The sequence below is a fragment of the Neovison vison genome, chromosome 3 (assembly GCF_020171115.1).
Source record: "Neovison vison isolate M4711 chromosome 3, ASM_NN_V1, whole genome shotgun sequence".
In the NCBI taxonomy this organism is placed as follows: domain Eukaryota; kingdom Metazoa; phylum Chordata; class Mammalia; order Carnivora; family Mustelidae; genus Neogale; species Neogale vison.
Genome location: NC_058093.1, coordinates 18,206,196 through 18,231,440, shown reverse-complemented (window position 1 = coordinate 18,231,440; position 25,245 = coordinate 18,206,196). Strand labels below are relative to the sequence as shown.

At 39.6% G+C, this 25,245-nt stretch overlaps 2 protein-coding genes across 2 annotated transcripts in view; one reads left to right on the top strand and one right to left on the bottom strand.

Moving 5' to 3' along the window:
• Positions 1-13,367, top strand: part of DYTN (dystrotelin) — a 47,872-nt gene extending 34,505 nt beyond the window's left edge. The window contains exons 10-12 of the mRNA XM_044241421.1: positions 2,069-2,228; positions 4,844-5,363; positions 13,264-13,367. Of these exons, the coding sequence (XP_044097356.1) occupies positions 2,069-2,228; positions 4,844-5,363; positions 13,264-13,367 (784 nt within the window). The remainder of the gene's footprint in view (positions 1-2,068; positions 2,229-4,843; positions 5,364-13,263) is intronic.
• Positions 13,368-17,537: 4,170 nt separating this feature from the next.
• FAM237A (family with sequence similarity 237 member A) lies at positions 17,538-21,975 on the bottom strand. Its single transcript, XM_044240824.1, has 2 exons — positions 21,567-21,975; positions 17,538-17,677 (listed from the first exon to the last, which is right to left on the bottom strand). Exons 1-2 carry the CDS (start codon positions 21,973-21,975, stop codon positions 17,538-17,540), a joined length of 549 nt encoding a protein of 182 aa, XP_044096759.1.
• Between the last annotated feature and the right edge of the window lie 3,270 nt (positions 21,976-25,245).

Below are 25,245 nucleotides of genomic sequence, written 5' to 3'. Positions count from 1 at the left end.
CTTAAATTCAAACCAAAAGCCGAAGATTTATTTTCTGTATTTCTTGCTTTAGACTGTGGTCAGCCTCAGGAATGAACTGAGGAGAACTCATGAATCCATTAATGCACTCCACAGTGAAAGAAGGTAGGACCCACGTGGGAATGCACAAACACTGACAGCAGAGACAAACCAAAAGCATTTCATTTTTGCTTTTATGGCAAAAAATTCTACAAAGATATCACCATGCCTTTTTTTTTTAATTTAGAAGAAATTCCTTAAAAAGAGAAATAGCCTAATAGGAAGGTAAAAGAGGGCTTTGGCTCTATTTGAGTAGTTAAGGATAACATACATAATCTGGTTAATTATATTTAGATTGGGGGATGGAGAACAGCATAGGAAAAAGAGAGAAACTGTTATCACTCGTGGTCATAAGGAGCACAACACTGCCTAAAAAACCAGCCAGAGATGACTTATAAGAATGTATCTTTATTATCTGCTATCAAACCCCTGGGCTGACTCCTTTCTGAAAAATCCATCATAAAGATATATTTGAAGCTCCAATTGTGATCAAGGATTTTAGAGTCAGACTCCCATTTCACCTGAGTGTGACTGTCTAGAAGTTTAAGGGCTCTCCTTCAGAGACGCTCCCTTTGGGTGGAAACCCAAACCAGATTCCAAGACTTTTTTAAGATCTTGGAAATTGGTAATTAGGAATTTCAAAGGCTCCAACATTGAGAAATCTTTTGCATTTCGCACCGGTGAGATCATGTCTACAAATTCCACAAATATGCCCACCACAATGATTAAAGGTAAGACTGTACTTTACTCAGCCAATTTTGATTGTATATGTACTCTGTAACAGGGACTATTTTAGGCCTGGGCTGAGGGATATCTGACAACAAGCAAAAAAGAAGAAAAAAATTGCCAGAATAAAGAAGCAATAAGCAATTATTAAGCAATAGAGTAATTAATAAATAATTAAAATAATAAGTAAAATATGTCCTATGTCATATAATGTGACTATCCAGAGGTTTGAAGACTGGAGGTGAAGTCCAAAATCTCAGATCGTATCGTGCTCTGTAACAATTAGACCTGGAGACAAATAAGTAGGGAGGGGATGGGAGGTGTGGGAGGCAAGGTTCGGAGTCCTGGTTTGCAGTTTCCAGGAGGGCAATCAGGGAGGGTCTCACTGAAAATACAATTGTGATACAATTGTGAGAGACGACTTGAAGGACGTGAGAATTAAGGAGAGCAAGAACCTGGAGAAGGAGGGATCCAAGCAGAGGGGCCAAAGAGAAGACTCTCAGGGGAGGTCATGCTTGGTGTGTTAGAGTAGCCAAGAGCTGTGTGTGGCTGCAAGACAGTGCGGGAGCAAGAGGAGGCCGAGAGCAGGGGAAAGAAGAAGGCAGGGGGCGGGTCTCGGCCAACTGTTGGGACTTGTCTGCCTCCGAAGGACTTTGGCGTATTCTAAACTAGGGGGACCATTGGAGAGTTTTGAGCAGAGGAGTAACATGATCTGCTTTTTGTTTTGTTTTGTTTTATTTTATTTTATTTATCATTATTTGGTTTATGGTTGTGTGTTTATTTTAGTGATTTAAAAAAATTGCCCTGACTGCTTGGTTCATTCTTAAACCAATGAATAACTAGACTTAGGAAGAGGAGCCAAAACAGATTCACAATTCATGAACTGCCTGCCTCGTTGTTCCTTCCCTATCCTGGTCAGGTGTGAGGTGTTTGGCCAGGACATGCATAGACCAAAGGTTAACAAATCAATATTCAAATTTAGGTAGCTAGTCAAGGTATGTTGCCAAAATTACTCCCTAACAGGCAGGATGAGTTTTCTAAAACATCTCCAGTGCCGATGAAGTTCTTGGTGGAGTCATGTACGTAGGGGGCACGAAGGTCAGCGCTGCGTAGTGAATGGTTGAACAATATTAAACAGCATTGATCAATGTGAAATAATAGTGGAGGCATGGACTTCTCCAGCATCTTCTCCCACAAAGAAGACTCACAGCCCATGTCGCTAGGGAGCTAGTTAGTTAGCTGACCTCTTTCCCTTTCAAATCACTCAAAGGTGTCCTCTTTGCAGATTCCTTAAAAAACAGTTAAAACGATACAAAGACAAGTTGAAAGCCATCTATGCCTCGCAGGAAGAAAAAAGTTGCAGATTTGAAACCAAGATTCACAGGCTTACAGCCAACCAGGATAGCCTGTGGACCCAGCTACAGCAGATGGGGCAGGATCTCCAGGTAGGAAGTGTGGAACGTCCGGAAGTCGGACCTCAAATCCACTGGCCGTGGGAGGACTTCAGCCTGAAGCTTCTCACCTCATTTTGATCAGCCTCTTCTCTTTCCCTCTTCTCTCCATACCCTCACCTCCTCCCACATTCACCCTCAGACTCTATCCTTCTCCTTCAGACCCACTAGGAGAATTGGTGGTAGTATACTGGTGCCGGTTAAGAAACTATAGATCCAGAGCAAAGCGGTCCTTTACAGCACTGATGCTTAGCCTCTTGGTCTATGCAACCCTTGTACATTCTTAAAACATTTTGAGGATCCCAAAGAGCCTTTTTGGGTCATAGCTATTGTTCTCTACCTTGATCAAAATTAAAAGTGAGAAGTGGCTTAAAGGTTTATTAATTTAAAAATGAAATAAGCCCATTATATATGGAACAGTTTTAAACAGTAACTACATATTTTTTTAAAGATTTTATTTATTTATTTGACAGAGAGAGATCACAAGTAGGCAGAGAGGCAGGCAGAGAGAGAGAGGAGGAAGCAGGCTCCCCGCTGAGCAGAGAGCCCGATGCGGGACTCGATCCCAGGACCCTGAGATCATGACCTGAGCCGAAGGCAGCTGCCTAACCCACCGAGCCACCCAGGTGCCCAGTAACTACATATTTTTAAAAAATTTTAGAAGAGTGGTATTGCTTTATATTTTTTTTAAATTTCTTTAATATTTGACTTAACGAAAGACAGATTTTCATAACTGCTTCATTCAATCTGTTGCAAGATGTTGTAGTTGAAGTATATGAAGAAATCTGGCCTCAGAGATTTGCTGTTGAAAAAGAGAATAAGATTTTATTTTATTTTATTTTTTAAAGGTTTTATCTATTTATTTGACAGAGACCACCAGTAGGCAGAGAGTGGGGAGAAGCAGGCTCCCTGCTGAGCAGACAGCCCAGCGTGGGGCTTGATCGCAGGTCCCTGAGATCATGACCTGACTCAAAGGCAGAGGCTTAACCCACTGAGCCACCCAGGCACCCCGAAAAAGAGAATAATATTTTAATAGTCTGTTCACATCATTGAAGATCTTTTTCTTTGGTAGTACACCAACACATAATAACTGTTCGTTTCTTAAAAGATAGTTGCAGCATTATATCTGAAACTGTATCCACTTCACACACTGTTCCATTAAAATACAAGGTTTTGTTGTGCTCTTTGAATGGATTTTCTACCCATGCATGATTTTGTAGTGTGAATCACTGGTAATGTGGAAGTTCACTGAGCTATACCAAGCTCCCTAATGCTCATTATACATATCCACCCCCCACCCTGACAAAGAAATCATATTCATTAATATCACCATTATCCTCACTGGGAAAGTCTTTAGGAATCGGAAGTCTGTTAGGCACATGGTAATGAATGTGTTTTCTGAAATTCTGATTTTTGTTACAAACTCAACTCTTAAAATTGGCAATACATGTTGTCAATTATTTCCTTACTGTGCCAATCTCACTTCACTCATTTTTGAGAGAATATTTACCAAATATCCAAATCTGAATTAGAGTCTGCAAGTCATTCTTTCACACCAAAGGCATCTTCTGTGTTTCAGTAATATTAGAGGTATCTTACACGGTTCCCATTTCATCATATACAATATTAGACAAATTGTAATTAAGAAAATTGAGAGTTTTAGGTCATCAAGGATATTCTTGGGGTGCCTGAGTGGCTCAGTTGGTTAGGTGTCTGCCTTTGGGTTAGGTCTTGATCCTAGGGTCCTGGGGTTGAGCCCCATGTTGGGCTCCCTGCCTTGCAGGCGGTCTGCTTCTCCCTCTCCCTCTGCCCCTCCTCTTCTCTTTGTGCTCTGTCTCTACCTTTATCTCTCTCTCAAGTAAATAAAATCTTAAAAAAAAAAGGGGGGGGGATATTCTTAAGTGGAACTGTTCGTTGTTGTTATTTGGTTGTTTTTTAGCTGTGAGAGCGTGATGGTGAGGAGTACCGTGACCACTAGCACTATTTGGTGTTGCCTTGATTTGTACTAAGACACCCAGAGTGCTTTAACTCCTTTAGCGTTACTTACTTGTGACTTTTCACTATCTGGGCAAATGTCAACCTAGTGACCATCTAAGTATCATTGTGAAAATAATTTTGACTTCACAGACCTCTGAAAGGGTTTTAGGGATTTCCAGGAGTCTGTGGACCACACTTTGGGAATTGTGCCCTAGATTTTAAACCTGTGCCTTATTATGACCGCCCCCCACCCCGACATAGCTTCTCAGGTGGATTCTTATGAACATGTTTTATTGTAATACATTTTAGCTACCAATTCAATAGATGCTGATGTTCTTAAAAATTCCTTATGATATTTTTAGAACCTGAACATTTAGGACCTAGATTTTTTTTTTCCCCAAATGCTTCGCAATTACTCCCTGTGATATTTTTAAATCTGAGCTGTTGTCTCTTTTGTGGATAGTTTTAGATGGACATTGAACTGACGGCATAAAATAAAATCAATAATAATGGATTTGGAAAGGAGAAAGAAAAATCTCACATTAAATATCTTAGTATGAGATTAAAACTAAACGCATTTATGAAAACGGTAAGATAAATGTTGGTTTCTTCATCAAGTTTTCTTTATTCAGGCAGTGTTACAGTCACTCCCTCCTTCCTCGTCTTCCTGTCAAAGTATGATTTCCAAGGGTGACCACGGAAAGGCTGAAAGGCTTTGCAGGGGAGGAGATTCTTCCCAGGTCAGGAAAGCCACTGAGGATTGTTCAGAATGGGAACCTCTTGCCTCCCTAACTGCAATTGACACCAAAGTCACTAAAAGTCACCAAAGTCAAGCAAATGCAGAGCAAGCTCTACCAAATTCAGAATCACCAGAGGCCATTTCGCAGCTGAAGTCAACACAAAGCACCATGGCACAAAGCCAAGCACAAAAGATCTCAAAGGAAATCTTTAGCTCCCCAACCGGTTCTCAGGAGGGACTGCCGCGAGACGACCCCCGGATTGTTCCCACTGAAATGAACAGTCCTACTCTGGCACTGGCAAAAAGGAAAGAGACAGTTAACATCCAGGAGGGAAAGGATGAGCTCGAGGAAAAGGAACTGCAAGAACTTTTGTCCAAACTGACAGATGCCTTCACTCTAGAAACACCATCAGGTAAGGTTTTCACAATCATCGCAGATAGTGATGGCCAGGGATTGAGGCTGCCTTTTTATTTATTTATTTATTTATTTATTTTTAAAGATTATTTATTTATTTATTTGAGAGAGAGCATGAGCGAGGAGAAGGTCAGAGGGAGAAGCAGACTCCCCACGGAGCTGGGAGCCCGATGTGGGACTCGATCCCAGGACTCCGGGATCATGACCTGGGCTGAAGGCAGTCGTCCAACCAACTGAGCCACCCAGGCGTCCCGAGGCTGCCTTTTAAACACTTAATTTTTGTTACAGCAGGGAGGTGCAGAGAGAGAGAGAGAGGGAGAGAGGATCCTCAAGCAGATTTCCCTGGTGAGCAAAGAGCCCTACACGGGGCTCAATCCCACGACCCTGAGATCATGACCTGAGCTGAAATCAAGTGTCAGGCGATTAGCCAACTGAGCCACCCAGGTGCCTCTAAATACTTGATTTTATAGCATTATCCCAACAGTGCAATTTATCAAGTGAGAAACAGAGTTGGGAACCTTTTGGACATCAGTAGCATTGGTGAACTTGATGTCTAGTATTGCCCAGTTCACAGTGTTTTTGTGAGCATTAATGTTGATAGACCATAAGAGGCTTTACCATAGCACCTGACACAGTCCAAGCATTCAATAATAGTAAATAGCTACAAATATTTTAGAAATCAGCAGCTTTCAGAAGCTGAACTGGAGAAACAAAAACAAACCAAAAAAATGAGATGAAGATGTCAAAGACTAAAAGACTTTTCTAGAAAAAGAGTCAAGTTTTATGTGAAATTTAAATTCCATAGCATTTACATTACAAAATGTTAAATTATAAAATATAAAATAAATAACAAATATTAGATGATTTTATTATTGCAGTTAATATTATCAATAGTACTACAACAAATATAACTGTGCAGCCTGATGTTACCACTTACAAGTGGGGGTAATAAGGTCCCTCTTCCTAGAGGATCATTGATCAGGTTTCTGTCATGTAAGTAGTGCCATCATTAGCATCACCGTCTACTTTGTAAGATAGAGCTCATTGCTAAATTCTGAAGGCTCTTTTAAAAAATGTTTTTTAACTATAGTTATTTCTTGTGTTTTCGACTGTCTTATTTATAGTGTTTTGTTACCTTAATATATCTATGTACACATATCCATGTCTTTTTTGAAAGCCTCAGATCTTTTATATTTGAGGGATCATCTAGAGATTTCTGATAAAATGAAGGATAACATTCTCATGTGTTTCTGAATGGGAGGAGGCCTTCTCAGAATATTTCTGAATTGGTGGATGAGTTGCTAGAGCTACCATAACGAAGTACCTACCACAGGCTGGTAGCTTAAACATCCCAGATTAATTTTCTCACAGTTCTGGAGGCTAGAAGGCTGAGATCAAGGTGTCCCTCTGTGGGGGCCCCCCTATCCAAATTTGCTCTTTTTATGAAGACACAACGCATATTGGATTAGAACCCACCCCACATAACTTTTTGGATTTAATTATCTCTTTAAAGAATCTACTCCAAATATATTCCCATTCTGAGGTACGGGGGCCAGGGTGAGGACTTCCACATATGAATTTAGGCAGGGAGACACACAATCCATCCCCTAATAGTTGGAGAGCTATAGAATCAGGACATTATAATGTCAGTTGTGTATTAAAGTTGGCAGAGCCCAGTCAATGAAATCATTATTTGGTGATTCTAAAAATATGTGCTGTGAAGAGTTGGAGTTACAGTCTTTGTATTAGAGAAGACAAGATCACAAAAATGTCAGACGCATGCTCAGACTGCCTGAGACCAAGACAGGATGGGAACTCCTTGTGCCTAATTCCGAGGCCGACAGAAGTTTCCTCCCACTATGTTTCTATCTTTACTTCTTTGGGGTCATGATGAGCACTCAAAGCAAAGTCAACATCTACTTGAACTTCTTAGGAAAATTTCACATAAAAATTTGACTTTTATTTTATAAAAGTCTTTTAGTGCTTAACACCTTCATTTTTATTTTTCATTAGGCTTCTCCAGCTGAGCTTATAAAAGCTGCTGATTCCTCACAGCCTTCACAAATCCAGTGGGCTGTGTTGCACATTCCAGAATGCTAATAAGCTACGTTGACTACACATGTTGGGAAGACATTGTCCCAACACTTATGCAGTTTTATATCTGAAACTGAAAGATTCATGCATATTTTAAGTTACTTTTTCAAGTCTATTTATTTAAAAAAATCTATATACCTATACATACACACATGATTATATTATTAAAAGGGAAATCAGGAAAAGATAAAGCTTATTTCTACATTTAGATGATGCAATAATGTATAAAGATGCAATTAGCATTGTCCAGTCTTGTAGAAAATGAAAAAAAGAGTCTTAAAAAATTGCCTCTTCTTCCACATCAAATTTAAATAAAAACAATGAGATGCTTCTGTTAGAAGTATGCATTATTATACAAAAGTGCTTACAATGTTAGCAAGAAGGTGCACATTTTCCCTTTTTGTTATTATAGTATGTATATTTTGTGATGATTCAGCAAATGCTAATTGATAAGATTTAAACTGACAGTCTTATTTCTCTTATATCAGCCTTGTTTCCTTAATGCTCTTTTTATTTTTTATTTTTTTAAAGATTCTTTATTTATTTATTTGACAGAGAGAGAGAGATCACAAGTAGGCAGAGAGGCAGGCAGAGAGAGAGGGGGGAAAGCAGGCTCCCCACTGAGCAGAGAGCCTGATGTGGGGCTTGATCCCAAGACCCTGGGATCGTGACCTGAGCCCAAGGCAGAGGCTTTAACCCACTGAGCCACCCAGGCGCCCCTCCAAAATGCTCTTTTTAAAAGATTTTACTTACTTATTTGAGAGAGAAAGCTAGCCAGCAACAAAGGGAAAGAGAAAGAGAGCATGACTGGGGGGGAGGAGAGGGAGAAGCAAACTCTCCTGCTGGGCTGGAAGCCTGACGCCAGGCTCTATCCCAGGACCCTGGGATCATGACCTGAGCTAAGGCAGATGCTTAATGACTAAACCACCCAGGTGCCCCTCCTTAATGCTTTTAAGCATCTATGTTAATCTCCATAGCTATTTGTATTTAATAAATACTGTCACCTCTCAAATATTTCTAAATAAGTTTATATCTTTGTTCGGTCTGGTTTTGAATACGATCCTCTTTGCAAATTCTACTCAGCCATTGGCAATATGGATTATAAAAGTACACTCCATAATTTATGCACATTCTATGCACGCTTACCAAAACTACACCAAACCTAATCAGAACCAGAAGTGTCATAACCACACTGATGAAGAGGAGGAAAGGCAAACAAACTAAAATAGGGTCTTGGCAACCTTTGTTTTCTCTCTCTGTCTCAGATGCATCCAATGACAGCAGGAAGCTTTTGGTTATTTTACTGCTTCAGTTCTTTTTTTTTTTTTTTTTTTAATTTGAGGATTATTTGGAAAATTAGAAAGTTCCACTGTTTGTAACACGCCAAGATTTACTCAGATAGTGTCAACGTCTCCAGCCGGTGCTGTGATCATCCTAGTGATTCCGCAGGAGTCCTTGGCTTCACCCAGAATGGAAATCAAATGCGACCCACCAGGAGGCAAAAGCAAAATTTATTGAAGATATATATATAGAGAGAGATGAACGAGTGCCCAGGAGACTCAGAAGGGAAAAGAGGGAGTCTTGTCTTTGCTTGGGGTCTGGGCTTCTTAGCAATTGTGGTGTGGTGCGTGTGTCTTCTCAGGCTCGCAGGAATCGGGCAGAACAAGGACAGGGTCCAGGTCCATCATAAGCCCTTATTCCTGGAGTCAGAAGGTCTCGGCATGGAGATGTCTGTCTGGAATAGGCACATGATGGCTCTGCCTGGTCATGCCCTCCCATCGATTGTGTTGGAAGACCCCCAAAATATCATACCTCTTTGTCCCTTCCAAGGAGGACAGACAATAAGGGGTGTATAGGTTGGAGATACATGTTGTAGCAAGAATAGAAGTAGAAAAAGAAGCAAAGCGGGAAAAAACCCAGCTTTTTTCCTTCACAGGTCCCTTCGGTTTCCCTGCCTCCCTGTAGCTGACTGTCCTTTCAGACTGGAGTTTTGCTAAGGATTCAATACATTTTGGAAATTAAGATGAAGCTTACGTTACTTAAAAGCTTAATAAGACTAAAACAGCAAGCGTCATGGTCAGTTTGCAGGGAGTTGTAGACATTTATTGCATAGAGTCATTCAGTACCAAGACAGGGTAACTGGATGTCACAAGACTATGAGAGTTTAATAGAAAGTATGTAGAAGAGGTTCCCTAAGCCTCTTTAAATGCCAAATGTTGGGTTGAAAATCAGTAGCAAACATTTTGCTTACACTTGCAGTAAAGGAATTCAATTTGAAAGCGTCTAACACTATTTGCTTCTGTGGTGAGAAAAAAAAAGACATAACACTCCAGGTTTATTTCCTCATTAAATGATTTTCCTTCCATTTGTGAGTGAAATTTCCTGTGTCATCTCTGAAACCCTTTTCCAAGCTTCTCTCCCATCCCTCTTTGTCATCTGTCTGCCACTGTACGTTTTAAGGATGAGAAGGGAAGGCCGGGGAGTGGGTGTGGGAGGGTTATTCCTGTCCCTTTCTTCTTCACGTGAGACTATCATCAGCACTATTATTATAAATAACCAGAAAATGAGGCTTGAACTTTAGCAAATTCTAAGAAAATAAAGGCAGTGCAAGCTCAGGAGAGAGAAATGCAGCACCCGAGCTCACTCATTTAAGAAGGTAGTCTTCTCAAATAATTGCCTGGGGATCCTGGGTCGGGGGAAGGGCATACTGAAATCGTATCGAATCTTTCTGTCTCTCTCATTCTCTCTCTCCGACATATGTATGTACGTATGTATGTATGTATGTATGTAAAAGTAGAAGCAATTACTGTTGATGGGAGAAGATACAGACCTCCGGCAACTAAGCTCCATGAATGTAGAAAAAAAAGTCTAAAGAATTCATCATACAGTCACTCATTTATTCATTCAACAAATATTCCTCCAACATTACTCTGTGCTAGATGCTGGGCATTCATTTTGAAAGGAGTACATTTCGTTGTTAAGATAGTCTAGCCTTGGGGCACCTGGGTGGCTCAGTGGATTGAGCCACTGCCTTTGGCTTGGGTCATGGTCTCAAGGTCCTGGAATTGAGCCCCGCATCTGCCTCAGCATCCCTGCTGAGCAGGGAGCCTGCTTATCCCCTCTCTCTGCCTGACTCTCTGCCTACTTGTGATCTCTCTCTGTGTCAAATAAATAAATAAAATCTTTGAAAAAATATATATATAATGGCCTGCTTACCTTTTAAAAAAGAAAAAGATACTCTAGCCTTAAAAATAGTCCTCTGGCATTATGTGGAGAATGGTTTGGAGAAGGGCAAGGGGGTGCGCACAGAGTCTGGGTAAAACCTGTTGAAATCTAGGCAGGAAGTGGTAGTTTGCCCCGGGAGGGGGGGATGGGGATACACTTATTGTAATGGGGAGAGCTGAGATGGGGGACTGCACATCAGTAGTTCTGTTTGGATCGCATTAAGTGTCAGTTTCCTGAGAGACATCGAAATGGGGGATATCCGAGTGTCCATCAACGTGTACAATATGAAGCTCACAGAAGTCTTAGTACATAGTAGATACTCAACGTATATGGGTTTGCTTAATTAGTTATTGTTGTAAGGAAGACACAGGCTCAGCATTTCTGTTTCCCAGCACAGTAATTCTAGACTAAACTTGATCTAGACTAGACTAGATCTAAACTAGATCACGTAATACGTTTTAATCTCTTTATCTATCATTCTGGTAACCTCCTCTCACATCACTGATTCATTCAGAGACCAGATAGATTTTTTTAATACATTGAAGTGAATTATTCTGCCATTTGAATTTCCTTTGGGCTGTCGATTTCACAGATATTTCTAACGTCTCATTAGGCTACCACCTGTCCTGTACATTAATTCAGTCCCGATATGCATGGAATCCCAGGTGTATGCCACGCATCATGCTAGGTGCTAAGTGAACGTATATCTGGCTTTTTCTTAACATGTCAAGGGACTAAAGCTTAAAAAGAAAATGGCCAAATAGTAAGAGAAACTTCCCATGAATGAAATGGATTGTTGCTCTTCTATTTCTTTATTGTTGTATTTTAAGTTTTCAGGGGCTGAGAAGCAGAATGTCCTAAAATAAGTTTGTCTCTGGACAAGGTTTTGTATTCAGTCAATAAAATATTATTTATTTAAGATTCTTATAATTCTGGAACAATGTTAGAAAATAGATTTAAAAAGTCATGACTCCTCTCTTCTCATGTTCAACAGAAAACTGCATAGAGGAAGCCATTATAGAAATCATGTAACTAAATTATGTAACTAATCAGTCTTTCTAAGTTTTCATTCCCAGCAATTTTATTTTTTATTAATTACACCAATAATATCATACTACATGTTCATCATAGTATTAAAATGTCTACGTGTACAGGGTTTTTAAAAAATGGATTGTTTCATTGTGCCCTTCCCTCCTTGTCACCAGTTTCTCAAAGATAATACCTGTTAACAGTTTAGTGAGTTTTCCTTCCAGCACTTTTCTCTGTATATTTTATGTCTTTCCTTTCTCAACATAACTTAGATTGTTCTTTTGGCTTTTTTTTTCACTTGACAATATACCTTAGACATTGAGCAATTTCATTTTTTATCACATGGTACAAATGTACCGTAAGTTATTTACTGGTCTGTAATTAAGTTGCTTCCAATTTTTATGACCTTAAAAATGGTTTGGTGATTATCTGTATGGACCTATATATTTGTATGTATATGTGAATACATTTGTAGGATCAGTTCCTAGAAAAGTAATTCTTAGGTTAAAAATTATGCATATCAAACTTTTGGTTGAGAACTGCCACACTGTAAATCTTTCTACAACACAATCCCTATTATAACGGATCATAGGGGACCACTCCAACCATTCATCAGTAACTATACAGCAGAGGGTCTCAGAGCATGGTTCCTAGATTAAGGGCATCAGAATCACCTGGGACCATACCAGAAATGCAAATTCTTGGGCCCCCTCCGTGATACCCTATATTAGTTAGGGACTGCCAGAGGAATGGAACCAATAGGATAGAGATAGGAAGATACAGAAAGAGACTTATTTTATGGAATAGGCCCATGTGATTATGGAGGCTGACAAGCCCCAAGATCCACTGTCAGCAAACTGGAAAACTAAAAGAACCAGTGCAAAAGCTGGCAGGCTAGAGACTTAGGAAGAGCTGCTGTTTTGATTGGAAGCTGGAGGCAGAGGAAAACTGATGTGGGAGCCACAAGGCAGTCAAGCAGAAGGAATTCTCTTACTCAGCTTTTCTGCTTAATTCAAGCCTTTGACTGATGGGATGAAGCCCAGCCACATCAGGGAGGGCAATTAACTGTAGTCAGCCTGCAGATTCTAATATTCATCTTGTCCGGAAACAACCCCATAGCACACCCAGAATAACGTTTGACCGAACCTCTGGGCTTTAGTAGCCAGTCAGGGTGAGGCATAAAATTAACCATCATATGTACTGAATCAGAGCTCTTAGAGTAGGAGCCAGCAATCTGTCTTTACACCCTCTAAATCTATTTAGACACAAGAGTTTGAAGACCACTGCTCGGGAGTGGGCTTTCTGGCTACTCAGATTTGTGCTCAGAATCATGGAAAAATGCCCTTTAAGAACCCACAACCAAGTGCAATTAGGAATCGTTCATGGCAAATAATAGCCGTCTTACTTGTCAGTTGGTAGAAAGAGGGCCTTGTCATCAGGACCTGGGGAGAGCTGACTTCCATATCTTCTCTGTGTTAGAGCTTTAGCAAGATCAGCTTGAAAACCTACAGGTGCTTTCTCTGAAGGACTCTCCCATTTGTTGATTTCAGGCCTGCAGCCTTCAGTAAATGTGGACCTGTACCGTGGAGCTGAGCGGCTGTCCAAGGCCTTCTGTGCCCTTGTTGATCAAATCACCTTGTCCAGCTTGAAGTGATTAGTAGGAGTCCAGGCTCCAAGGCCCCTTAGGATGGTGATGAAACATATTTTCCATAATCTGTACTAAAGAATTAAGTGTTTTGCCTCTCAAGAATTTGGTGTGAAGCATGAAGAGAATAAGTTTTATTTTTTTTTTAATCTCCCTACTCATGTGTCTTAGTTCTTTAGTTCAGAGTAAACCTTTGGGAGTGAGAAGTGGTAGAGGGAGATGGAAAGAAGAGGCTGAGTTGAATCTGGGTGTGCTGAGTTTCCAGCAGAGGGCTATTCTTAATTTAGATACCTTAGTAGGGATATCCAAGTGTGTGATTTACATGAACTCATGCTACTGTCTTCTTCAAATATCATTTAAATTATTGAATTGATGACCAAATTTTCTATCTGGACGCTCCTGACAGAGAACAGGCAGAGAACTAAACACACACACACACACACACACACCATTGAGTGGATGCAAAACTGGTGAAATCCGAATAAACTCTGTGGATTGTACCCACGTCAATTTCCTGGTTGCATTACTCTACTGTAATTATGCAAGGGGGCACTACCATGGAGGAAAACTGGATGAAGAGTATATAGGATGTCTCTGTATTGTTTCTTATAACTGTATAGGAATCAACAAATGATCTCAAAATAAATTTATTTTGAAGTCATGAATATTTCTTGCTAAAATCCTGTATGTGGGGTGCCTGGGTGGCTCAGTGGGTTAAAGCCTCTACCTTCGGCTCAGGTCATGATCTCAGGGTCCTGGGATCGAGCCCTGAGTCTGGCTCTCTGCTCAGCGGGAAGCCTGCTCCCCACCCCACCCTGCCTGCCTCTCTGCCTACTTGTGATCTCTGCCTGTCAAATAAATAAATAAAATATTTTTTAAAAATAATTAAAATAATAAAAAAAATAAAATCCTATATGTGGTGAGTTTGGCTAAAGTAACTATCAGCCTCCCTTCTCTGCATGTATGACTGCAGTATAGATGCTTAATTCCATAATGTCCAAAGATATAGCTGATAATTGTTTGACTGTGAGAATACTTGGCTTCTAAGCTCCTTATAAGCACTAACTCATTTAATCCTCAAGACAAAACTAGCAAGTAGATATCGAATTTTATGAGGGAGCTATGGCACAAGGAGGGTCTGTAAGTTTTCCAAAGTTTCTTGGCCAGTAGTTAATGACGTTGAGTCTGTACTCTGCTCTGTACTTTCTCTCAATAAATATTGTTCTGATTCTAGTCTTTTGCATATTATCTTTATGTGCAATCCATGCTGCATTTAGAGAGGACATTTTTTATTTATGTGGATTTTTATTTATATGATCTGTAATTTCTATTACTGTTCCAGAAGAAAATAACGTCCAATTGAATAGGATTAGGACTAGGTTATCCCTGTTCAATCTCATAATATTTGCTTTTCAGTCTATTACAAATTTTTTTATTTTTACTTTATTCACTGTCCTTCTCACTTTATCCTAGCTTGTTCCTTAGAGATTTTTTTTATTAACATATAATGTATTCCTTAAGAGTTTAATAAGCAAACCCTAAAACTTTGATCAGCAAGCCACACCCCACAAGCCAAATCCTGCCCACTGCCTGTTTTGTCCATGCTATGAGCCAAGAGTGGTCATTACATCTTTAAAAAATTTTTGGAAGAGTCAAAAGAAGAATATTTTGGGACACCTGAAAATGATACAGATTCAGATTTCATTGTCCATAAACAAAGTTTTATTAGAACACAACCATGCTAATTGACTTTCTCTGCTTGACTTATTTTACTCAGCATAATCTATTCCAGTCCTGTCCATGTTGCTACAAAAGTTGGGTATTCATCCTTTCTGATGGAGGCATAATACTCCATAGTGTATATGGACCACATCTTCCTTATCCATTTGTCTGTTGAAGGGCATCTTGGTTCTTTCCACAGTTTGGCGACTGTGGCCATTGCTACTATAAACATTATCATATGGTTTCACTTATTTGTGGAGCATAACAAATAGCATGGAGAACAAGGGGAGATGGAGAGGAGAAGGGAGTTGAGGGAAATTGGAAGGGGAGGTGAAACATGAGAGTCTATGGACTCTGAAAAACAGTCTTGAGGGTTTTGAAGGGGCGAGGGGTGGGAGGTTGGGGGATCCAGGTGATGGGTATTGGAGAGGGCACAGATTGCATGGAGCACTGGGTGTGGTGCAAAAATAATGAATACTGTTATGCTGAAAAAATAAAAAATTAAAAAAAAAAAGAACACAACCATGCTCACTCACTCACATGGTGTCTACGGTTTCTTGTATTCTACAAAAGCAGAATTGCTTATTAGTTGCAATAGAGACAGATAGCCTACGATCATGATATTTGCTATCTGATCCTTTACAGAAAAATTCAGCAGTCTCTGTTGTATAGTACCCAGGTGAGTGAAGAGCAAAGAAAGGGCAGGCTTTTCTGTGAGCAGGCGTGGCATTTCTTCCATGATTTATAAGAGATAATAAGTTTCATGATGGTTTTTAGGAATGTGATAAAAGGTATCAGAGAAAGTGGCAGGAAAGTAAAACCATGAGCCCACGTAAAAATACAATGTGGCAGCTTTTAACGTGCTCATTCTCCCAACCAAGAAAAGCTGAGGCTGGTTCCTGTCCCCACTTCCTTCCCCAGACTTATTTCCCTGTTCTTAGAACTTGGTTAATTCTCAATTGCAGCTGCATCTTCTGATAACCATTTTTTGGGTTTTTTTTTTTTTTTGCTTTTTTAGCATCTTTATTGAAGTATAATTGGCAAGTATATTGACATAAACTCCATATAATTACGATGCACAGTCGAAGTGTTGACATATTACACACTTATGAAACTGTCACCACAGTCAAGTCATGAACATACTCATCACTCCCAAAAATTTCTTCAAGCACTGATTGTTGAAAAGACTACCCTTTCTCCATGGAATTGCCTTTGCTTCTTTATCTAAGGAGTATCTAAATAAATATATTCCGATTACATTTAGATGAGGTTTTTAGTTTAAGGAGTCCCCTCAACCTTCCATGAAAAAGCATTTACTCATGTTTCCTTTAGATCTGGAAAAAGCAAGTAAATTGCTAACGTATCTGAAATTCAAACTGATTGTCCAGTATTGGTTGTGAAAGAACAATTGGAAAGAGAAAGTAATTAGAGATAAAAAATCACATTGTGTCTGGATCTCAAATACATTTGCTCATTGGACTTCTGTACTGTGAACCTCATCAGGTCTGTTCATTTTTCAGAGAAAAATTTTTTACGAATTCTTTTATCATAATACTGTTCATTTTACTTTTAGTTTGTTTTGTGATGCAAAGTATAACCACTTACAGAGTTTTAATATCTAATCAAAATAGAAAATATGCTGGGGCACATGGGTGGCTTAGTGGGTTAAGCCTCTGCCTTCGGCTCAGGTCATGATCTCAGGGTCCTGAGATCGAGCCCCGCATCGGACTCTCTGCTCAGCAGGGAACCTGCTTCCCCCTCTCTCTCTCTGCCTGCCTCTCTGCTACTTGTGATTTCTCTATCAAATAAATAAATAAGATTTTTAAAAAATAGAAAATATACTAATTATAAAATACTCATACTTACTGCTATTTTATTAGAGTTTAGATTATCAGTAATGGTAACATCAAATGTTGAAATAAAGATACTCCAATAATGTTACTTGGGGTCCAGAACTTTTATTAATTTTGTTTCCATTAGAAGAATGCTTTATTCAAAAATATTATTTCAAACAAGAATTAGGTATTACAGTCAGTAACTGGTAATTAATAAGTATAGCCCTTTGTATGCTTATACATAAGCAATGGTTAATGGCTTGGAAGTCATGCAGTGTATTCAAGTTAAATGTATGGCCCTCTGGTTCATTAATAATATCCAGCATCCCAGAACAATTTGTCAGAGTGAATACAAACAATCTGACAAATAATCTGGTCCTCTTTGAAAGCTATTTTAACTCTCAGACAGTGGGATGATCTGACAGTAAAGCCACCATTTGAAGGAACATGCTAGCAGGCTAAAAGAATGAAACCGTTAGGAAGTACTCTGAGAGAATGTAGCTTATGATTTATCTATGGACATTTCCACCATTTCAATTAAACAAATGATCAATAGTCAAGAAAAACATGTTTGTTTGTTTGTTTTTTAATTCCAAGATGTGAGATAGCTATGAAGTGAGATTTATTTTCTCTTTATTTCCAGGCCACTGGTGACTTTTCCAATGAACTTAGACCCACTCCTGTGCAAGTGCATGCTTATCAAACCTTCAATCAACTCTTTCTTCTTTAGGAAAGGTGTTCTTAGTTGCTGAGAATATGCACCTGAAAGTAGAGAAAAGGAACTCATTATTAAAGCACCAAATTTTTCTCAGGCTAATTAAATATCAACACCTTGGTTTTAAAAGAAAGTTTGTTGGGGCACCTGGGTGGCTCGGTCAATTGAGCACCTGACTCATGGTTTTGACTCAGATCAAGATCTCATGGGTTTTGGGATTAAGCCCCATTATGGGCTCCATGCTCAGTGGGGAGTCTGATTGAAGATTCTCTCTCTCTCTCTCTGCCCCTCCCCCTACTCTCTTGCAGGCTCCCTCTCTCTCTTTCTTTCTCTCTCAAATAATAAATTTCTAAAAATAAAAGAAAGTTTGTTGTTTCTGTCACTATCTATGTCTCTATAAATTTTTTGCAAGAATGTATATGTAAATCTCTGTTTATGTGTCCTTTGTAATTTAAATAACAAAGTAAATTATAATAAATACAGTTCTTTGTTAATGTATTAAGACTTTTTTCTGATTAAAAAAGTAAAAATGGTCATTGTATGATTTTTATTTTAAAGTTCTTTGTATATGCACTTTATTCCATAATTTAGTTAACCATTGCTTTAAATCATTTCCAAGTTTTCTGCTATTATAAACAGTATTGCAGTGAAATCCTGCATTGTACTGCATTGTTGGCCACATCTCTGAATGTTTCCTTAGGATCGATTTCTAGATGAGTAATTTCTGAAGATGTTACTAGGAAATTTCTTGAAATAAACAAAGTAAAAAATCAAGCATTTGTGAAACTAATTACATATATGTTCCTGAAGCATTGTTTTCTCTAATGCTTGGTGTTTAAAAAATAAACAACAAAATAACATTTGCCAGCTAGTTACACACCAACTGCAAACATCATCAAATTATATATCTAAATTTTAATTTTCTCATCATGAAGGAATGCAAAGATTCACAATTTTTCTAAAACATTAAACAGCCAGGCTCAGGCAGGCGGGTTTTTCTGTTTCTCACTGGCAGAGCGAGGTTTGTTGAAGGAAAAGGCCATTATTTTTTGACACAAACAGGGATATACTTCAAAATCCCTTCATTTGCATTGAAGCCCTTATTAACCCATGAGTTAACCTTAACTCTGTTATTCTCCATTTGGGAGTTATCAGTCTACTCTTTTCTTCAATTTATAACTCTCTCTTTCTCTTTGCCTTGACATAATGTGTCATAACTTAGTGGTTAAGCTGGGTACACTCTCTTCACACCTTCTGGACATTTTAACATTCAGTTATTGACTTGTATCTTTCTAGACTAAATAATGATGATCTTTTAGTCTTTCCCCAAGTGATGCTATCTCTAGCCCTCAGAATTTTTGGAATTCTCATTTCTGGATACCCTCTGTTCCTGACAAGCATTGTTATAAACAACTACAGTATCCAGGTCACCACCCAGTTCAATAAGCTGTCTTTGGGGTAAAGCTCTTCCAGATTCTACCCATAGTTAAATACATGCCTTTCATTAATTCCTTCCTACAGAATCACAGAATATTAGAATGGAGAATGTAAAGAGGGCCTTCTAATTCTTTCCTCACCCCTCTTTTTCAGATGAAGAAACTGAGGTCTAAGTAAGTTAATGAAGTTAATTGAGGTTACATAGATATATATGATTTCTTGTTTTCATATTTGTTGGCCCAATATTGACAAACATGATATGTTAACATACAAAATTATATAGGAGATTTATGTTTTTAACAAAACATGATTCATAACATTTCTCATGTGTGTTTCAACTATTTAAATTTGAGGATGTCAAAATAACAGAAAATTTTTTGCATATTATGTAGACACATTCATTCTTTCCTTCTGTTCCGGTGATTTGATTTCCCCAAGAATTGTAGAGACAGACATCTCTTCACCCTCACCCCCATCCTAACCTGTATATTAATCCCCCAAGGACAATAGAAAAAATTAGTGGAGAATCTGTGCAGGTACATCCAGAGCCCAGTTGAGCCACTAGAGATTTAATCAAACCTCTTGAGATGAAATCTCAATGTTCCAGCAACTATTTAACTTTTAGACATGGTGTCTCCTTGACCCAAGACCCTCTTTGACTGTGATTATACAATCAAAATGGAAAGCTTTGTTTCCTGATCTGCAAACAATTGTTTATGGCCAACATTAAAATAACTTCAATAAAGTGAAATATTCTTTCTTGCTACATAGCCACTCTGGCTAAAATCTGCAGACCAGCTGAGTCAACAACAACTCTGTAGCAAGAGAAAAGAAGTGGCTCCTGGAGCTGAAGATAAATCTACCACCTTTAAAAAAAAAATAGATAGAAATGCTATGTTGAAATATGCTCCAGAAAAATTGCGCGTAGCTTCAGACGATTCTGATAGTGACACTGCAGGAAACCAACTGGAAGCTCTTTTAGAAAAAGACCTTGTGTATGTATATAATTATTTTCATGTTTGTCTGAACTAAAATATGATTTTCATTTATTCCATAGATATTTTAGTAATTTAAAGTGAGTGCGAAATACCAAAAAAAACAATAAATATTGGTGGTGACTTGAGTATGACAACTAAATATGTTAGGAATGGGAAAATGAGTCCTAGACTACAAAGGAAGAAAATATCCAATTCTATGGATGCTGATGTCTGAAGAGCCTCTGCTTAAAATGGTTTCTAAATATTGGTAACAAACACTGAAGGACACTTATTTTTGTGTTTCTTTAGTAGCTAAGCTGGTAAAAGAATTTTTCCTCTAAAAATGGAAATTGGTTTAAGTTACAATAACATTTGCCAAAATAATAAACTTATCTATAAATAACAGCAGTGGATTATCTGGTTTAATGGATCAGCAAAGCATGAGGATATTTAGGTAGTGAGGTTAAAACAAACTAGATATATAAAGGCTCTATAATATCTTTGGAAAGGATTGACCTAGAACTATTACTGTTAAGTGCTATTCTAATAGAGAAATTATAGGGTTATATAACAATTACAGGGATATATAATTATAGGGATATATAACAATTCTCACAATAAAATATACAAATATACAAACAATTCTCACAATAAAATATACAAATATTAGTTATGCCTCAGTTTTGCACTAGTGCATAAGTAATTCTAAGAGTCCCTACCACCCAAACAGCCTTTGCTGCAAGGACTGGAAGATCATTGTTTGAAACAACATTAAAAACGGAAAAAAAATAATTTGAATAGGGCTAAGTTATCTATTTCTCAGCTTACTCACAGTGGCTCATTTGTTCTAATCCTAATTCCATAAAGGACATTTTTTTATTGCTCCCAGAGAAGACTTTTTTTGAATATAATATTTGCACCAGTGAGAATCTCTAAATTTGTTGGAAGTTCCAAATTACTAAAAGTTAATCACTCCACTTGCTGGAAGTTAATTACATATTTGAGATTTGTTCAAAAAGCAACAAGGAGTAAATCTGCAAGCCAGCCAATTATTCTGCCCTTCATTTCACCAACTAAATAGATCACAAGGAGACCCTCCATTTACACGGAGCATTTTTTTTTTCTATTTAAAAAGAGTGAGAGCTTGTGTGTTGTGAATATTCCCCAGACTTACATTCAAATCTTCCCAAATCCACAGCATGTAAAGACAGGTTATGACTACTAATATTCAGGCTAATCACTTTATAGTTTTGTGTTGTACTTTGGGAATCATGCTTTTCCTTACTTGTATTTTTACTTTTCCTTGCTGCTGTTCACATGAAGTATGAGAATGAGAAAAATGAGCTACCATGAAATACAAAAGGAAGTGCTATCCTTCTATCATTTGTGTGCTCTTGTATGCTCTTGGGTTCACTCCTGAGACACAATTAATTCCCCTAAAGCAATTTCCCCCTTCCTCACAACTGAGCACGTTCATACTTGATTGGCCCTTTTGAAAGACATGGGACCTAAAGGTGACCACCTTGATTTCTCCCTGCGTGCTGTGGATGCGCTGCTGAAATCTCTTCCTTCCCAGACAATTGCCTCCTTCCTAAGCCATGGTTCCTGGAGAGGACACAGTCCACATAGATGTCCCAGAAGAGTTGGGCCAGATCCCAAAACAGTGCCCCATGCTTCAAGTTCTCAGAAGACTTCAGGTAGATCATAAAATCCCAGAAACCGGAAACAGTGTTAGAAATTCGAGGCTTCCGCATTTCCAGGAGGACCACTGAAGAAGATTCCCAGCACTGAGGATCAGCTTGGTTAAGAGCCAGCAGGTCTGTCTGGCTATGGCAGAAGAAAGGAGACACACAGCACATTCCCACAATGAGCAAGGAGCAGGTAAGGGTCAAGGGGCGGTAGATCCCTCTTCTGTTCCCAGGATCAGCCATGGCACTGAAACTGCATAGAATGGAAATAAATTACAAATCCTTGCTTGAGCTCCACTCAGTAATGAAAATAATTATGCCTTTAAAAACCTTGGTGCCAGCAAAGGAAATACACCATTGTCCCTAGGAATAGTCTTATCATACCTCCCCTAAGTCCCATTCTATCTAAAATGACACATTGCCACCCATGTACTATAAAACCAAAATATTTAGATAGGAAGTACTTATTCCTAAGACATGTTCCTTTATGAGATGAGTAAGTGAACTTGTTTTCCCTAGAACAGAGGAACATAATTTAAAAGAATATTAAGTAAAAATTTAAAATCTTGCTGCATGGCTTTAATTATTTTATAATATAGTTTAGCCTACCTATTCTAATCCAGGACCCCCATTCAATTAAGAATTTTAATCTATTTTATCCATAGGTGTTTTCCTATTGAAGACTTTCAATTTTTAGAAAGCATAAGAATTGTAAAATGTTATAAATAAAAATGAACATAAGGTAGTGTGCTAAAAGTAGGGAAGCCAAGAGGTATATATTCAATCCATTAGAGTAGAATCAATTGACATTTTATCAACACCTAAAATGCTCCATGATTCTGATATAATTTTCATAAAGATAATGTTTTTATCATTTTTTTCTTCCTGCTATGAATCTCAAGAATTTTAGTGAAAACATTTGCCTCTCATTCAACTTTTCTGGCTCTCAAAGCCTGCTGTAATAAAATTAAACTATATAGGGGCCCCTGGAAGGCTCAGTCGGTTGGTTGGGACTCCCACTCTTTATTTCTGCTCAGATCATGATCTCATGGGTTGTGGGGTCAAGCCCTGCCACCCCACTGTTTGAAGATTCTGTCCCTCTGCCCCATCGCCCCAACTCTGTCTCTCTATTAAAGAAATAAATCCTTAAAAAATTAAACTACATAACACTTTGAAATTATGATGTTACACTTCAAACAAGTGCAATGAGAAATAATGTCCTTAAAATAATACTAATCTAAATTTTCTTTTTTCCAAGGAAAAAAGCTTATCTGACTCTTTAAGACCACACAAAATCACACTTAAACAACTCTAACATAAAGAAAAAACAGGAGGACATACACAGCTCCCTTTCGGTTTTATCTTGTATTTCCAAACCTCTTAGATGTGAGTATCACGAAGGCAAGCAAGGCACAGCTCATAGGAATACGTCTATCCTGGAACATTTAAGGATAACACCGTAGGACTGAATCCTTCTCTTCTACACAGCAGCAGAACATACTGAGGCACCCTTAAATCAGTATTTCAGAAATGCCTTTGAACATGCTCTTTCCCATTTGGAAAAGACAAGTTGAGATTCAAGGCTATTCAAAAATATTTCAGATCACTTACACAGGATCTCTCCCTGAACAAAATTGTATTCAATACGTCCTCTTCTGAACTAAAATATCAAAGTCAAGTTGCCCCAAAGGCTGTTTATCCTTCGGGGACGCGTCCAAGCCGTCAGAGGTTATTGGAAGACAGAGCGCGGGACGCTGTCCACGGTGCTGAAGTTAGAGTAGTCCGGGACTCCCTGTCTGCTACTACCATCGCGCTCATCTTACTGGCTCTTTTAGGTTCCCGTCTCAGGACAGTTTTCCCCGAGCCTGGAAGTTCTCAACCCTGGGGTCCTTCGTGCGTCCCGCTACCAGCCCCGCGCTGGGCTCCCTGCGTCCCGATCCCACACCTGGTTCAATGGCCTAATAATCCTCTTTAGGGCGGAGATGCCAAGGACCGGCTGTGTCTTTTGTGCCCCATTATATTCTTTACACCGATGCTCAACTCCCAGGTTGTAGGAGAGCACCGCTTCGCACTTACCTGCTCAACCCTCCCCGGATTCCCTGGAGTGTGTGAAGAGGAAAAGCGCAGGCTGCTTCCCGAGCGAGTGACGGTCCCCAGCCCCGGCGTCCTGAAGGATACCGTGCCTCTTAAGCAGTGGGAGTGCTCGGCGCCTCTCCAAGTCTACGTCAAAGCGCCGGGAACTGCCGCCACCTCTCGCCCCCAAGTCCATCTCCGGAACCCTCTTCCTCCGCCCCCCCTTCCCCTGGAGATCTCACTTCAGGTAACCAGCAGGCTTAGCCGCACTGAACCTCCACCCAGTGGAACTGAGTCTATATGCGGTTTGGCTTCCCGGTCTTACCTCGGAAGGCGTGGAGCTCCCGGCAGGAACTGGAAAGTTGGGACTTAGCTCCGCGACAGTCTAGAAGCAAGTGGGGCTCCCCTGATCCCCACGCTTCAGGCGTGCCTTGTTTGAGAATAAAAAGGGAAACCCCGGGACTCATGGGGTCCGAAAGGGCTCTGAGGAAATAGGGCGCCTCCTAAAGACATCTGGGTGTGAATTTCTCCTGCCTACCTGTAGTCCTCAGCTAGGAGGAGAAAAACGCACCTCGGGCAAAGACGGAGGGAGGAAAGGACATGGCCTTGCTGGCGGCTCTCTCTGTCTGGGGACAGGAGACTCCATTACCTCCAGGCTCTGTGGCCTGGATCCCCTCAGGAGTCCGTGTTGTTGCTGGCATCACTTATGTCAGTCCACCCCTCCAGATTCACAGCCGGGTCCCTGCTTTCCGCCTGGGACTTCCTTTTGGTGTTCCACTCACAGTTAAGATCTTACTGTGGGGCTAAACACTGTCAAGAGTCCAGGGCCCTGTAGAACATTTGTGTCCAATTCAACTGAAACACACCCAGCCTGGGGGCCTGAAGCAAAAGTTCTACGTTTGCTTTCTATGTTTGCTTTCTACGTTTGTTTCCAGGGTTTGCCCCTCACCTCAAAACCTTCTAAGTGTCCTAAAAACCACTTGTTGTCTCCATTAACTGAAGGCTTTTGTGCCTGTTCAGTAGTATCCATGGTTACCTTCCACACACACACACACAGGGAGGAGCACAGGCTTGTGGCAAGGTTTACTAAAGACAAGAACTGACCAGCTACCCAGGGGATAGAAATAGAGCTCCAAAAAGGATTCCTGAGGGGTTCTGGGTTTTTCTCCTGCTGTGAAACTAGATAGAGTGTACTTCAGTTTCTCAATCTATGAACTGAGCATGCTAACGCCTGCTTCTAATTATACCCTAAAGATGGGGGAAGATAATAGGTGAGGTCTTGAACTTGCTTCCTGGACTTCAACATGCTCTCAGCCTTCTGGAGAAGTTCATGAGAGAAACGCAGGGGTGGGAGCACAGGGAGAACCTTGTGGAAAGGAAGGGGAAAAGAGAGGAAAGAGCAGGTATTTTTGAGGAAGTGACCAATGAACTTCTTGAAGA